At 56.0% G+C, this 16,472-nt stretch overlaps 3 protein-coding genes and 1 pseudogene across 4 annotated transcripts, besides 1 other annotated feature; 2 read left to right on the forward strand and 2 right to left on the reverse strand.

The window, feature by feature from the left end:
* Positions 1-560: 560 nt before the first annotated feature.
* NCS54_01049100 (MIF4G domain-containing protein) lies at positions 561-5,269 on the forward strand (the record flags this gene model as incomplete). Its single annotated transcript, XM_053155797.1, has 3 exons — positions 561-1,145; positions 1,225-5,108; positions 5,158-5,269. The coding sequence occupies 3 exons, from the start codon at positions 561-563 to the stop codon at positions 5,267-5,269; spliced, it is 4,581 nt and encodes a 1,526-aa protein (XP_053011772.1).
* A 1,610-nt stretch (positions 5,270-6,879) lies between these two features.
* NCS54_01049200 (DNA polymerase) lies at positions 6,880-11,468 on the reverse strand (the record flags this gene model as incomplete). The annotated part of the gene is made up of 5 exons (XM_053155798.1): positions 6,880-8,598; positions 8,651-9,936; positions 9,991-10,966; positions 11,020-11,123; positions 11,186-11,468. The coding sequence occupies 5 exons, from the start codon at positions 11,466-11,468 to the stop codon at positions 6,880-6,882; spliced, it is 4,368 nt and encodes a 1,455-aa protein (XP_053011773.1).
* Positions 11,469-12,733: 1,265 nt separating this feature from the next.
* NCS54_01049300 lies at positions 12,734-14,882 on the reverse strand (annotated as a pseudogene). The gene is made up of 2 exons: positions 14,397-14,882; positions 12,734-14,338 (listed from the first exon to the last, which is right to left on the reverse strand).
* Positions 12,734-14,882: a sequence feature.
* Positions 14,883-15,298: 416 nt separating this feature from the next.
* Positions 15,299-16,461, forward strand: NCS54_01049400 (Hypothetical protein; the record flags this gene model as incomplete). The annotated part of the gene is made up of 4 exons (XM_053155799.1): positions 15,299-15,341; positions 15,409-15,536; positions 15,626-16,123; positions 16,180-16,461. 4 exons carry the CDS (start codon positions 15,299-15,301, stop codon positions 16,459-16,461), a joined length of 951 nt encoding a protein of 316 aa, XP_053011774.1.
* Between the last annotated feature and the right edge of the window lie 11 nt (positions 16,462-16,472).

Below are 16,472 nucleotides of genomic sequence, written 5' to 3' on the forward strand. Positions count from 1 at the left end.
CTCCCCCCCTCGCCCCTTCCTCTACATATCATATCCTGCTGCCCAAAATTTTTTGCTGATTCTAAAATCCTCACCACCAACAATCAGCCTGGTCCGGTGGAAATATCCTCACCCGACCCTGTTCCATTTGCATCAGCATTGGATCTCGTCCTGTGTCATTATCACCACAGAGACTCCTTCACCCCTCCTATTCTTTTCTAGTCGCCGCCGCGCCGGTCGTAGCCTGTCTCAGACGTCTACGAGCGCCCTCTTCGTTGGTACGACCTTCACTCCTTGTTCGCCTGTGATCGATCCGGCCTGCCTCCCGTCGACTCTCCTCGCGAGCAGCCCCTTCGACCCTTCCCGTCGTTTCTCTTCGCGCAGAATCCGCCTCTGATCGCGATCTTCAAAAAACGACCACATCGTCGTCGTCCTTGTCGAAACAAGAGTTGCCCCGCTGCACCTTCGAGTCTTCGACAAATTCCGGCCCCCGGCGTCGTCTTGTTCCGCTTTCTCCCTCGACGCCCACAAAAAAAAAAACACCACAAACTCTCCCATCGCGAACGACCACGAACTCCCATATGACGTCGTCTGCCAACCAGCAGAACCCCATTCCGGCGACAAACACCCCTGCGACCACGGCCCCTTCTTATGCGTCCGCTGCAGGTGCGCCCAAGAAGACAGCCCAGGCTCCTATAGTCGCAACCGGATCCCACCCTCCTGCGGTGGTCGGTTCATCGTCGTCCTCCGCGCAGAATGCGAAAGGCGCCTCGTCGTCTCCTGTGAACGGCAAGCCCGCCGTCACCCCCGCTGTCCCTGCCGTCGCTCGCGGCAGCGCCAACCTCAACGGTTCTGATCACTCTCGCAAGAGCTCCGTCACCATGGCTGCCAACGCCCCCAACAGCTTCGTTGCCAACGGTGGCCCCGTCGGCGGTGCCAAGTCAGGCATCCAGTTCGGCTTCGACTCTCCCGCCATGGCCCACAGCACTCCTCAGACCGGCAGTGCTGCTCCCATTCCTATCCCCGGCAACAACGCGCGAGTCCCCTCGCCTGCTCATTCTCCCTCCCCGATTCCTCAGCCCTCTGCCAGCGGTGGCCGACCTCCTTCCGGTCTCCAGCAGGCTAGCGGCCAAATGACATTTGGTAGTCTCGGTAGCGATGGCGAGGTTAGTGTTCCACTTTTTGGCCCTCTTTTCATCAATGAACCTTGGACGTAGATAAGTACTGACATTTCGAACCTTGCAGCGCCACATGAGACAGGGCTCTGTCCCTACGAATCCAAACTCACAGCCCGGTGCTCACTTCCGACGCGAGTCGGGACACTCTGCGCAAGGCGAAGGTGCCGGCCGAGGTAACTTTCAGCCTCAGGGTGGACGTGGCCGGGGCTATAACCCTCATGGCAACAATTATAACCAGCAGATGGGATACCCCCCCAACAACCAATTCCGCAACGGTCCTGGCCAAGGTCGAGGCATGCCTCCTGCCTTCCAACCCCAACCCCGAACCATGTATCCGAACTCGCCTCAACCCGCCCGAAGCCCGGCTCTCGTGCCCTCGATGCCGAACACACCCAACATGGCTCCTGCTAGCATGCAGCCCAACATGGCCATGCAGACACCTCCTCAATACCACTACCCGCCTCCCATGGCGCCTCAGCATCAACAAGTACAGTTCCCCTTTCCCCAAGTTGATAAGCACCCCTCCAAAAATGCAAAAAAGAACAAGTCGCGGCGCACCGACCTGGAAAAGTCTGTTCAGGTCGGCCGCCCACAAGACTCGACTCGAGACATGCATGGCAACGACTTCAACCAGCGTCGGCGTTTCAGTAAACGTACAGATCAGCCTTGGCGTGGGGGCGGCGTGAAGGCCTGGCGTGTCTCGTCTTGCAGCTCGGCAGGGAGCCCCCCGGCACATATTCCTGTGCTTGATCAACAGCGCCCTATCGACTTGTCGCCAGAAGGTGGCTTCTTTGAATACATGCTGACTTTGAAAAACCAGAACTTCGGTTACCCCCCGCAGCCCCAGCAGGTGGACGCTTACGGACGACCTCTGTCGATGCCCTACGGCTACAACAACATGCCCTACATGGCCCCTCCCCAGGCTAACTCTCCAGGTTATAACCAGACCTTCGTTCCGCCCTACCACCAACAGAGCCACAGCATGTCCCGATCACCCTCTCAGCCTGAGAGACCCTCCAGCGCGAACCAGCAAAACCAGCCTGTCATCGTGTCATCTACTCCTCAGCCCCAGAAGTCTTCGCTGCAACCCACGGCAAGCAGCTTTGTCAAGGTGCCTAAGAAGAGCGCCGCCATTCAGATCAAGAACGCTGCCGGCGAGGTGATCGACACCTCAGCCTTCAAGACACCCTCATCCCCCGCCCCCAGCATCCAGCAGTCCAAGACTCCTCCTGTTGCTGCTTCCGCCCCCACACCTCCCCCCAAGTCTTCTACCCCCTCTCACGGCCGCACTGACAGCCATGCTACTCCCAAGACTGCCAAGGAGATCCAGGATGAGCTGAAGGAGAAGATCAAGCAGGCTACCCAGGCTCCCCCCAAGGAGGAGAAGCCCAAGCCTGTTGAGGAGAAAGCAGTTGAGAAGCCTGCTGAGAAGCCGGCCGAGAAGCCCGCTGAGAAGCCCGCCGAGACTAAGGCCGAGCCTACGCCTGCTGTCAAGGCCGAGCCTGAGAGCAAGCCTGCCCCCGAGGAGAAGGCTCCCGAGGCTGTGCCCAAGGTTGAGGAACCAAAGGAAGAGGCCAAGAAGCCCGCCGAGCCCGTCAAGAAGGATGAGCCTGACGAGGACGAGATTGAGCGCATGATCCGTGAGATGGAGGAGGAAGACGCTCGCCGGGAGAAGGCTGAGGAGGAGCATCGCAAGAAGGCCGAGGCTGAGAAGGCTGCTGCTAAGGCTAAGGAGGAGAAGGACCGTGTTAAGAATGCGGCCGATGAAGACCGAAAGCTTCGTGAGCAGGAGCGAGAAATGGAACGTCTCGAAGAAGAGAAGGAGAAGCGACGCCAGCAGGCCGAGTCATCTGGCAAGCCTGCCATGTCTGTTGCTGATCTTCTGGCCCAGGCGCGAAGCGGCAAGGAGCCCGAGGCCGCCAAGGTTGAGTCAGTTACCGACAAGCTCGCCAGCATGAAGATCGGTGACAAGCCTGCTTCTGCGGCTGAATCCACGACCCAGAAGCACGAGAAGCGTGGAGCCAAGCCCGCCGCTCTGAACTTGACCCCCCTCAACACCAAGCCTGTTGAGCCCGCGCAGCCCAGCGCTGCTCTGCAGTCTCTCAAGTCGGCCCGTTTCCTGAGAGTCGATGAGCTGGCCACTTACCCAACTGGCATCATGTCCCCCAACCCAGCTACTAACGCAGCTGTGGCCAGGAAGGGCAAGTCGTTCAAGTACGACGCCAACTTTTTGCTCCAGTTCCAGAAGGTGTTTACTGAGCAGCCTTCTCTCGAGTTTGGCCAGCAGGTCAAGTCTCTGATTGGCGACGGCGACCGATCAAGGACCAACACTCCTGGCGGTGCGCGCGGCGGCTCTCATCGTGGCGGCAACGTCAGTGTTGGCGGAGGATTCCCTGGCATGGGCAACTTCAATGCTCCTCCAGGCCGAACACTCCCTGCGGGCACCAGCTCGGACCAGCGATTTGCCATGTCCAACTCGGGTCGTCCTGGCTCTATTGGTTCCTTTGGCCGCTCCAACAGTGGATTCCCTACTGGTGGTCCCATCCAGCGAACTTCGTCACAGGCTCACCTGCCCGGCTCTCCCCGCACTGGCTCCCGTCGCGGTGGTAGTGGCCGCCCTCGCGGTGTCGATGCTAAGGAGGCTCAGGCTGCTAAGACCATGCCTTTGACAGCCGGCCAAGAGCTGAAGCCCATTGCTGTCACTGCTAACGGTTGGAAGCCGACGAGCGTGGGTGGCAAGGTCGCTGCCGGTGGACCGGCTGGTGCCAACGCCGCCAGTGGCTACCTCGAGCCCGAGATGGTGCAGCGCAAGGTCAAGGCTGCTCTCAATAAGATGACTCCTGAGAAGTTCGACAAGATTGCCGACCAGATCCTGCTCATTGCATCTCAGTCTAAGGACGAGTCTGACGGCCGAACCCTCCGCCAGGTCATTCAACTCACCTTTGAGAAGGCGACTGACGAGGCTCACTGGGCTTCCATGTATGCCAAGTTCTGCAAGCGTATGCTTGAGACCATGAGCCCTGAGGTGCGCGATGAGCGTATCAAGGACAAGAACGGCAACATTGTCAGCGGCGGTAACCTCTTCCGCAAGTACCTCCTCAACAGATGTCAGGAGGAATTCGAGCGCGGCTGGAGTGTCAACCTCCCCGAGCCTAAGGAGGCCGAGGACCAGGACGGCAAGAAGGCCGGTGAGGCTGCTCTCATGTCTGACGAGTACTATGCCGCCGCTGCTGCCAAGCGACGCGGTCTTGGTCTTGTTCAGTTCATTGGTGAGCTCTACAAGCTGGGCATGCTTACTGAGCGAATCATGCACGAGTGTGTGCACAAGCTCGTCGACTATAACGGGGTGCCTGACGAGGCTGAGATTGAGTCGCTTAGCAAGCTGCTCCGCACCATTGGTGGCAACCTCGACTCTACTGAGAAGGGCCGCCCGATGATGGACGCCTACTTCCAGCGCATCCAGACCATGATGGACATGCCCGAGCTTCCCAGCCGACTCAAGTTCATGCTCATGGATGTTCTCGATCTCCGAAAGGCCAACTGGGTTTCCAAGGAGACCAACAAGGGTCCCAAGACTCTGGACGAGGTGCGAGCCGAGGCCGAGGCCGCTCAAGCTGCCAAGGCACAGGAGGCTGCCCGCAGCAATCAGCGAGGCGGCGGTCGTCCCCCAGCTGGACGAGGCGATGCTCGCAACTTCTCATCTGGATACGGTGGCCAGACCAGCAACCAGGTCGGTATGGACGACCTGCGCCGTCTGAAGGGCTCAGCCAACCGAACCTCGAGCGGCCCCATCTCTCTTGGTCCCGCCTCGATGCTGTCGTCTCGCAGCAACAGCGGCCGACGTATGGGCCCTGGTGGCTACCTCGGCCGACCTGGCGAGGACTCGGGTGCCTCGTCGCGTACTGGCACTCCTCCCACTCGGGAGAACACATCACACTCTAATACCTTCAGGTGAGTTTGATTCTTGAGGAACATATATGACTTGGCTAACATGTGACAGCCTTCTTGCGAACATGGATAATGACCACCCAGCCTCGCCCCCGTCTACGTCTGCCTCGCCCGCCATGTCCAAGGCTGTCCCTGCCGACAGCGACAAGAAGGAGAGCGAGTAAAAGGCTCACCTGTTCTTCTTATTCCTCCTTCCTTCGGTGTCTTGCATTTCGGCAGAGCAGAATAGACTAGGCGGCGGGGCTGTGTTTCTTGCATTTACAGGCTTTTCTTTTCCGGCAGACGTGGCCCAAAAGTTGCGCACGACACGCATTTTTTTTCTGAACCCATGATATGATACCTTTCCCAATCAATCAATAGACAGACGGACCAGCCCCTCACGACCGCGAGGGGCAATAGCAAACGTTTCGAAACGCTTTTTCGGACTGGGATTTTCTTTCATCATGATTGTCTTCACTTCACCGTCCTCCGTTCATCCATCCAACCCTCTTCCGGCTGGCCCCCCTTTTCCTGAACAGAACATGCCCCCCCCAGCGTGTGTGTGCGTGTGTGTTTCAGTTCCTTTAATATTGCAGAGGATCTCTAGCTTAATGGCTTGGGGCAGTTTCATGTCGATATTTGCCAGCATGTCTCTGGTTTTCTTTTGGGGGGGTACGGAAGAGGATGGACGGGGGAAGTGTTGATGGTGGAGAAACGTCACGTTCACTACGTCACGTCCATCACATCATACACACGCGATAGGGCGGGGGGAGGGAGGTGGGCGGTGGACGAGGTGTTAAGGGATTCGAGGTTGAAAAATCTTTGTTTTTTTTTTCCGGAGCGACGAGGGAGAAGGGATGGAAGGGAAGGGAAGGGAAGGGAAGGGAAGGGAAGGGATAAGGGTTCAAAGAGACTCCATCGACGTTGAGATGGACTGTGTTCAGCCTCTTGTCACCTTGAACGCGACGACAGCTTCTGGCCATGCCTTCACTCGCCCTCTGCTGGCCTCGAGAAGCTGCTGTTGCTACTACCTCGACGGAACCGAACCATCAAGTTCAAGGGCCCAAGACAGGCAGGCAGACAAGGAAGGGATAACAAAAGAAGACCATGATTGATGATGACTATAGGGCTCATGTCACCGTGCCTCGTGGGCAGATGCATTGTGCCAAGGGGAGAAGGAGAAGACTGGTCTGGTCATTACTGGTCAGCCAGTCTTTTCCCCTTGGTGTCTTTGTATAGAGGCGGTTGACCTGGTCGAGCTTTTGATGAAGGGTCTTTTATGATGCTTTTGCTGTATATCATCTAATTTCGAGGGAAGCATGAGCCAGTAGTGGTGGAAAATCTACATATTTGTTCAACCCGGCCTCGACTGATATTTGTGAAGTCTTGCATGGTGACGCGGCGACACGATACTCACTCATGGGGAAATAACTTGATACTTGCGAGACGTGCTCTTGGGGAGTATTGATCTATATAGTTTGATTTCAACAGCCACGCCAACTTAATCATTCATGTCATCTCGATGAGGCTGCCTGTTCTTTTGGCAAGGTCATCCATTTCAACTCCTAAACGCCATCCGCGCTTGCTATACATACAATACAGCCTTGCCTCGATCCTTCATTACAATCCATGGTGTAGTAGATGAAATCCCTCAATCCCACGCACCCATCCTATACATGTACCGAAAGCCCATGCATAAGCCCAAGACTCCTCCGACTCCTGATGCCGATTGCCGATCCACGCAGCCTTTCTTTCCCATGCCGTCGTCATATAAACACACATACCAGAAAAGCCCTTACGCCAGCGGCTTGAAGCCCAGCTTGGAGAACAGCGTGTCCATAGCTACCCATTGCCGGCCGCACTTTTCGAGGTACTTGTCCACGACACCCTTGACAGTGCCGAAGCGCACGCGGTTGTGCTCAGCCTGGGCGAGGATGTTCTCGCGATCCTGCCTCGACATGTCAGCCGCTTGAGCCTTGGCCTTGGCCTTGTCCACATCCCACACGCTGGCAAAGTAGAGCAGCTGGGTGTAGATGGCCTTCTCGGTGTACTCGTAACGCATGCGGCCCAGGCAGTCCCTTGCGAGACCCTTGGGCCCGAGGCAGCGGGTGCCGTAGACGCTCATCTGACGGGTACGATTGCCACACTGAGAGTCGTCGCAGACAAGCCATCCTTCGTAATAGCGGGTTGTCTGAGTACGGATGGCGTGCTCCAGCTGAGCCACGATGGACAAGGTCGAGATGGTGGCACCGCAGGAACCGCAGACGACGCCAGACGCAGTAACGCGGTCAGGGGAAACGGCAAGGCCTTCGAACGTGGAGCTAGTCTTGCACTTGCGGCACCGCAAGGAGAGACGGGCACAGTCGCCAAAGCGAACCTCGTCGGGGATCTGAGAATCCAGGGGGTGGATCTCAAGGTCGTTGCTCGAACTGTTCTGCTGAGTCTGGAACGAGCTGTACCGCTTGATATCCAGTCCGAGCTGCTCGGCCAGCTGTGAGGTCGAGGTACCGTCAATGTTGGCGCAGAGACGTTCGACGGGAGGGAAGATCTGCTTGCCGATGTACCATTCAACATCGGGGAGCAGCGTAGGGTCCGCCTTCAAGTCCCCGGGAGCATATGCTCGCTTGGGGGCGGGCTCGGAGCTCTTGCTGTCGCCCGTGATGATGTACGAGATGACATCGCCCTTGCGGACCGTCTTGCCCTTGGCCAACTCCCGAAGAGCGACTTGGACCTGGGGCATGGAGTCGGCGTTGGGATACTCCTTGGGGGCTTTACCCAGCTGTGTATAGATGATGTACTTGGGTACAGGGATCGTCTGCTCACGCATCTTCCCAGCAATGTCACGTAGGTACTCGTGGATGCGGGCGATAGAGACTTCTGTGTCATCTCCAGACAAAATCTCGTCTAGTAGATGCTTGGAGATCTCCTTGGACAGGGCACAGTATTCTCGACGCTTCATGTCAAGACCCTTGACTTCCATCTTCTCGATAAACTTGCCGTCCTTCTCCACGAGGTTGATGGCAGCATACTTCTTCTTGGCCTGGAGGAGGATGCGGCGGAAGACGTTGTCGATGTCAATCTCCAGCAGCTTGTACTGGTCGTTGACAGCTTTCTTGAAGTCGTTGCCCACCCTGAAGGCGTCGGCAACGTTGTCCACGTTGGCGTTGATCATGACGGAATCAGTGTCACCATAGATGACCTGCAGGGACTTGCTCTCCGCAAGCTCCTTGGTGCTCCGAAGAATCTCACGACCCTTGAAGGTTGTCAAAATAGCCAGCGGTCGGGCATAGAACCGAGACTTGGTGTAACCCAAACATCCGTACATGGAGTTGGCAGTCAGCTTCAACGCCAGTTGCTTGATGTCCCAGGTAGCCAGCTCTTCAGGCGTGGCCTTCTTATCCTTCATGAGACTCTTTACTTGTCGACGTCTGCTGACAAGAGTGGCAATGAGCCTGGGAAGGATACCCTGCTCCTGGTTGGTAGGCACATCGGGAACTGCGTCCTCATCTTCAATCTGCATAGGGGGTTAGAAAAATAATCCGGAAAAAGAACCAAAGCCGACTTACCGAAGCTGTCCTGTCCACGGTCGTAAAGCAGATGTTGAACTCTTGAATGATGGACGGGTACAGAGAGTTAAAGTCCATGACAAGTACAAACTTGTCGTATAGACCTTTCTCGGGCTCAAAGACGAGACCGCCCTTGTACTTGTCCTTCTTCTTCGCATCACCCGCCTCTTCCTGCTGCTCTTCCTCGGCGCGTTGCCGGCCCCGGAAGGTCTGCTTGTCTGGGCAGATGTACTTGTTACGATGGAACTCGTGGAGCAGAATGTACTCGTTGCGCTCAGCTCGGGTTCCGGTGAGCGTTCGGGCCCAGGAGTTACCTGCCAGGTTGGTGAGAACCTTGGTCAGGGGTAGCATCTGGACGCTGATGGCGAGAGCAGCAATATAATGTGTGTCTGCCTCCATGTGCGTGATGTAGTCCATGAGGCCCTGCTTCTCCTTAGCCCAGGTGCTGAGAGCAGTCTCATTGTCGAACTCGCGGCGTCGGTTATCCCCGGCGAGGTACAGACTGCACATCTCGGTCAAGCTCCACGACTGACACTTGAACATGACAGACTTGCCAGCGTCGTTGGCAAGGTCACAGAGAAGACGACCAGCGAGGATCTGACGTTCCGCAAAGACGTTGCCGCCAGTCTTTCCAATAGACGGGGGCCATTGAGTCCTGCGGAAACGGCCAAGCCTGGACCATTGGTGAATCTTCTTCTCATGCAGGCGGTTGAGAAGCACACTGTAGTCAACTCCTTCCAACTGGTGTCCGAGGATAACGTCGGGGTCAGCAACATCGATCTGAGCCAAGAAGAAGCTGAGAATATCTGCTTCTTGCTTCTTCAAGACAATCAAACCCCTATTCCTCTTCCTTGCAAGCTGGTCGAAGCCCAGGGGAAATCCTTGACCATGGGGACGGATAACAGTGAATGTTCGGCATGGGAGCTTCTCTGCTGGCGTAGTATCACTCAGTGACACCTTCTCATATATCCTTGCACTGATGGCCAGGATCTCCTGCTTGTTGTCCTTTGAGTTGAAGGCAGTTCTTAGAGACACGCTCATGAGAGTCAATGGTGGAACGTCAAGATTGTCGGAGTCGCTGAGGACGGAAATCATGTTGGGATGCTCAGCCAACACTTCAAGCTTGCAGTGAGAACCGTTCTTGATGCTGCCAAAGTCGCCATCCTCGATCTTGAGCCAGCAAGGGCCCATAATATTCTTCCAGAGAACAAACTGCTCAAAGAGGGCAGTGTTGCTGCCAAAGACATGGGAGTAAGTCTCACCGGGTGTTGGCTCGACCGGCGGTTCTAAGGGTCAAGTGTTAACCAGTGGCCCTAAGATGATGATGGCATGGGACTTACTGTTGTATGGGTACAAGAGCTTCATGTACTGGGCCTCCTTAGGAACACCGGGAAGCTCAAAGGCATACTTCCTGGTGCAGGCCTTGATCTTGTACATTCCCACCTTCATCTTGGTCATGATTTCGTCGACTTCGTCATACACATTAGACATCTCAATCTCCTCGCCCGTCTCCTCTCCACCCTGCACTCGATGCTGCCGAGGGAGGAAGTATAGTTTTCTCAGGATATTGTCGACTTTGACAAAGCAGCTGACGTATGACCTTGTCTTCTTGTTGAGGACCTTGCCAAAGAGGCATAGACTGCCGTTGATTTCCATGTAGTCTGTCCAGAAGAAGTTGAGACTCCCGTCTTCCTCGACGGCGTCCTTGTGGTCGATTTTGCCGATGCCCTTGGTCTCACTTGGTGAGCTCGATACCACGTTGAGCCTTTCTGTGAGAGCGTTCCAGGACGTGGAATCGACAGCGGCGCCATTGGCTTTGACGGGAGAGGAGCTGGCGGGGGTTGGGTATGATTCCGCCTTGATGATCTTCTTTATCGGCCTCGAACTCGTCAAGTTGACGCTGGTTGCAGCGATAGTGCCCGCGTGGGCAACTTCCATCATGTCCTCGTCTTCATCGTCCTTGGGCTCCTGCTTAACCTGAGCCTTTCTCTGAGCGACTTTAGCGGCGGGTGAGGATGGCGCTGGTCCTTCACTCATGGGAATGTCGGCAACTTCGAGGTCTGAGATATCGTCGGCGGCGGGGGGCATGAAGCCGTCGTCGTCATCAGCAGCTGGGGGTAGGGGAGATGGTAACCGAGTGTCGAGGGTCTTCTTCTTCTTGGGGATGGGCTCGGGGGCAGGCGATAGCGCCCTTGCCTTGCGGCGTCCGCCTGATCTCTCGATCGCCGAGATACGCACAGCGGGGGCCGGGATGTTGTTATCAACCTCGCCCAGTAGATCCGTCAGGAAATCGTCGTCGGCCTTGGTTCTGACAACCTGGGTACAGATTAGAAGCTGATGACATGTCTGTGGTCGGAGGGGATATGTACCTTGGGCTTGGGCTGTGTCCTGCCAGCGCCCTTGGTAAAGTATTCGCTAATGTCCTTGTCATTGGCGTCTCGCTTTGCTTGCTCCTGTTGGCGGTTCTTCTTGGCTGCACGTCTTGTAAGCACATGGATGATGGCACTATGCAGCAGCTTCTGCTGAAGGACTAACCAGCTTTGCTAGGCCGCCCACGGACTACTGCCTCTTCTTCACTCTCCGAGTCGTAAGCTTGTACCCGATCCCACTCTTCTCGACCGTCATCTGCGTAACCCTCGCCGTTGTCGTCGACGACAAAGTCATCCTCGTTTAGTCGGTCACGGACGATCTTCTTGTATCCGGCTTCGTCGACTTCGTCGTAGAGGTTGTCGACCTCGTTAACCTTGTAGTTGTCAAAGGCCTTCTTGCCGGACTGGCGAAGGGCCTTGAGCTCTGCGAGCTTGGCCCTGTGAGACATGGCGACTGCGAGCCTCAGGCCGATGGCATATCAGAAAAGCAATTGAATGAGAACGAGGCTCGGGTTTTCTGAATTGTTGGATATTCGAGATCGTATCCAAAGAGCAGCGTCAATATCGACAATATTTCGAGATGGTTGACAGTGCAATGAGATGTGGAGGGTGGAGGTCATCGATCCCCTGGCATGGCAACCATCATTAGAAAAGTGGCCAGGCCAACGCGTCAAGTCGCGTTCTCACTGTCGCGTTGCCCGTGTCGATGGTGGGGCTTCCCTTAAAGTGCTTTACACAGCGTGCAGCCAATAGGAGCTTGACGATAGGTGTGGCGGTGCGCTCAAGTACCCCTCTACAAAAGGTACTTTGCATTGCACAAGCGACATGTGCATAAACAGCCATGATGGAAGTCATTACAAAAAGAGTTAGCGTCATTGGCTGTGACGCGACCCTCCCACTTTACGCGACTTGTCCAGTGTTAGGGCCAGCCGACCGTGTCTCTTGGGCAACTCCAAACTACTGTGGTGGAAGGGTATGGTGCTTTGCACAATCAGACATTTCGTTCTCAAAACAGGAGCATTCTCCCCACAACCAATGCATTTGCACACCAAAACATGTTCACAAGACAGCCTAGTTCCTCCCAACCTAGGCATCCTTGCACTTAATGCTTACAGAGAGGGAATCGATTCAGGCCAGTCTCCTCTCTTCCGGCTCAAGTCGAGCAAGAAGAGAGAGCACATTTTCGCTTCCAACCCCCGGAAAGCTCTTCTTAAATTCATTTCTGCTCTCAATTTGGTTATGTCTGCTCAATCCCCAATGGCCCAACGCTGAGCTCGCCCGAGTTGTCTGTTACTCGATCGCACTACAGATTCAGGCAAATCGAGACCTCGGGTCCAGGCCATAGCATCCAATGGTATGACCATGCATTAGTACTAGGATGACCAAAAGGCATATACCAAAGATAGCTCTAGGAACCAGGTTATCGGTGAGTATTTCTAAACTTAGAACACATTTAGTCACACTATGTCAGTTCAGTGCGTGGTGTCGAGACACCCAAGTTGAAAGTGGCGTTAAACATACAGCCCCAGATCGTACACGACAAAAATCCATGTCCTTCTCTTAAACGCCTCCTGTTGCCTGCCCTGACCATTTTTCTCTAGCTTTATCCTTCATGTCGACATTTAATATACATGGCTTGATGTTATACAACAATCAGTTTGTCCCAGTGCCCTCCAGCACATTTTCCACCGGCATTCATTCATATAGACGTCCATCACCACTCGATAGGAGCACGTCGACCGCGAGCATCGTTGTTCGGAGGCTCTCCCCGGAAGTCTTGATCTTTTGATCTGTAAGAACGACGCCCCTCGTCACGTCTCTGCCTGTAGCCCTGCTCGCGGTCCCGCCTCGGCCCAGGTTCCCTCTCGACCTCCAGTGGCTTTCCCGCCACCGTCGTGTCCCAGTGGACGCCGATCTCGTAGGGGCTTTGGTAACCCGTCATGTCATCCTCTGCCGACTTGCGGCCCAGCTTGCGTAGTTTGGGCTCGTGCAGCTCGCGGTCCTGGAAGAAGGCATGGATCTCGCGGTTGATGCGGCCGCCGATGGGGCGGATCTCCTTGAGGTCCGCCTCGGGAAGCATCTCTTGCTGGATGATCTTGTTGTAGGAGCCGTACATGAAGCGGGCGAGGGCAATGACCTCACGCTGCTGGTTGTATAGAATGCCCTGATCCTTCTTCGTTTCGGCCTTGACCTCCTTGAAGTAATGGTCGTGGAGCTGGCGGTACGGCTTCCAGAGGCGGTCGAGGGCCTGGGCGATCTGCATGCCGTAGTCACGCTTGGCGCCCTCGACGTCGCCCTCGCTGGAGCGGTTACGCAGGTGATAGTGGGAGGCTTGGGAGACCCGGAGGTAAAGGCGCAAGGTGTGGGGATCAGGTACCGGGAGACGCTTCATCATGGCGTCGAGGGCGCGGGTCGAGTTCTTGATGGCGTTGAGGTTGATGTTGTCGGCGATGCACGTTTCCATGGCCATGCGGAAGAACTGGGCGTCGATGCAGTCGTCAGGGATTATGGCGAGGACTTCGGTACAGTGGGCACTGGCCTTTGCCGCCTTGAGCATGACAAACAGGCGCGTCCAGCAGTCCCGATCTGGCACGATTTGGTGATCTCGTACCAGGCGGTTCCAGTACTTGATACCAACCGTGTTCAGGCGCGCCATTCCCAGAACTGTGAGCACGCCAGCCAACGTATTGCGGCCGGGGGTAGCGTGTGAGCCCTTTGAAACAACTTCCTTGCCGTTTCTCGAGTTCTTGCCAGTCGTGCTCGAGGCTGAGCCATCATCCTTTCTGGTCAAGTTGGGGATCCCCATGGTCTCTTCCAGGAGATCAAATACCTCCATTTTCTCCTCACGCGTGCTACCCAGCATGAGCAAGCGCATCATTGCGCATACCAGCGGCTCGTCTATTTTCAAGAGCCCTTTTCGCCACCTGTCCATCACTTCCTCCCACACGGCCTTGCCGCGTCGGATCGCAACCACAATATCTGCCTTCTTTTGGGTAGCCGTCAAGTCCTTCACGCCAGTCCCCGCATTGTATCGAAGGGCATTAATGACGGTTGTGTAGGTGTAAGCTGTCGGCGGCCGGTGAGCATCGTCGATGGTGTTGAGGACAGAGAACATGGAGTCCAAGTCCCCTGCCCGGTTGCAGACATTGATCACGGCGTTGAGGTGAAACGAGTTTGGCGTGATGCGAGGATCTGTGATAAGCCTGTTGTATATCCTCACGGCCTCGGCCACGGCAAGCTTTGGGTGCTCTGATTCGGCAAGTCCGCGGAATATGACGGTGTAAGTTCGAGCGTTGGGTTCCTGGGCACGCTTTTTCATCTGGAGTCTGAGTCAGAAAAGTACTAGGGCGACAATGCTTTACATGTGTGCCACTTACCTCGTTATATAGCTTTATCGCCTTGCGCAGCTGCTGCTTCTTCAACATGTAACCGATCAAGTGGTTCCAGGACACCACGACTGCATAGTCCTTGCTAGCCTTCTGCGTCATAAACAGAGCCTCGTCGTATTTGTCTTTCTCGAGCGCCGCCTGGACCCTTTCCGCAATCTTGTACGGATCTTGCAGGTAGTGGAGCTCCTTCAGGACGTTGCGCTCCAGTCGTTCCCTAGCTTTCTTTTCCGAGACGCCATTCTCCTCCTCTTGCTCCTTGACGGCAGGATCAATTTCAGCTTTGAGTACATTCGTTCCGCTCGGCATCCGCGAGGTTGTGGTCGTGGCTTCAGCGCTGAATGCCCGGATCGTCTGTCGGAGGGGACGGGCTTGAAGGAGGGTTGTCGATTCGAGAGCCGGTCTCCGCCGCGGGACGGCATGTAGCGTCCTGCGCAAACACGCACCGTAGGATAGCATCTTCTCGGCCAGAGCAAGATCTTAGAATCTGGTGGTTGAATGTGGCAGGCAAGTGCCAAGTACAAACAGAGGCTTGCTTGACATGAAATCCGGGGTCTAAAAATTCCACTATCTTATCTTATCACTTAAACCCCCCAAAAGGTACGTACCGCGCCACACGCGCTTGTTGTCTCTCAGCCGCGCGGGTCCGCTCGCAGGTCTCCTAAAGTCACACCCCTCCCCCCTGCATCATTCCCAAGCACACAGACTCTCCAATTAGAGACGCGCTTCGCGGTCGCAATCCCAACCAGCGTTTCTTTTCTTCAGGTTCCTCGAGACACCAAGCAACAATCTACAATCAGCCTTCAGAGCATCCTTTCTTTCTTTTCGCCTGACCTTTCGGGACTATCATTCATCTGTCATCTCACTCCTCCAGTCGGGCCAAATCTACAATCATGGCCAAGGTCGCCACAGACTTCGAAAAGATTATCCAAGAGGGTAAGCGACAATAAGGCTCTCCCGCAGACCTCGAACATCGTATCTAATCTTGGCTTCCCCCTCACAGGGCGCGAGCGAAAGAGGAACGAAGCCCTCGCCGACCGCATCTTCTCCAAGAACCGCCGCCAGAGCGCACCCTCGAAGCTCAAGGCCGCCCCCGGCCCATCTCTAGCAAGCCGCGTCGGCGTCAAGAAGGTACACACACACTCACACACCGGCCTCGTCAACGTCCTCCCATTGCCCTATCGCAAGGATCCGTGTTAAACCTCATCTCCGTATTATAGCAGCGCAACTCGTCTATCGGCATCCGGCCAAACCCCGCCCCTCCGGGCAACGTCAACGGCGAATGGACACATGACCTACACCACTCCATCAACGGTGACGATCGCGGCTCACTGAGCTCCCGCATCACGGCCCCCGGCGCCGCCGGTAAGAGGCCCGGTCGCCGCGCCGCGCGCCTGTCCGCTGCCCTCGATCGGATGGACACATCGGCCGATGCGCCGCAGCAGGTCAACATCATCAAGCCCAAGGGTGCAGCTGGCGCCGCCAGCAGCAGCCCCATGGGTATGACCATCCGAGGCCTCGCGGGGCCTTTTACAGTCATGGCACAGAACTTTGCGCCTGGCACTACGGCTGCCGACATCGAGAGTGCCATGACTCCTGTGGGTGGCGAAATGGTGAGCTGCCGGATCGTCAAGTCGAAACCCATCATGATTGTGGAAATGGCGTTTACATCGCGCGAAGGCGGCGAACGTGTCATTGAGACCTTCAACGACAAAACCGTAGGATTCCTCATGTCCAATTTATCACGAGCTTTTCTCTAACGTCCTCCCCCTAGGCCGACGGCAGAATCATCAAGGTCTACCCCAAGATCGGTGGCACCCAAGCGACCCCCTCAAGCAACGCCCCCAGCAACGCCCCTAGTGGCCCTCGCAGCACCCGTCAGCCCAAGCCCAACAACAACGACAGCATTGTAGATGGATCTATGGGCTTCCCCGACCTGATGGACACATCCAACACCAACGGCAATTCTTCACGGTCCGACCAGCTCTATAGCGACAAGCTTGTTGGTGGAAACCGCAGAGGACGAGGAGGCCAAAGGGACCGTGGCGGGAGGTGATAATCCTGTCA

This window comes from Fusarium falciforme, chromosome 8 (genome assembly GCF_026873545.1).
Source record: "Fusarium falciforme chromosome 8, complete sequence".
Taxonomy (NCBI): domain Eukaryota; kingdom Fungi; phylum Ascomycota; class Sordariomycetes; order Hypocreales; family Nectriaceae; genus Fusarium; species Fusarium falciforme.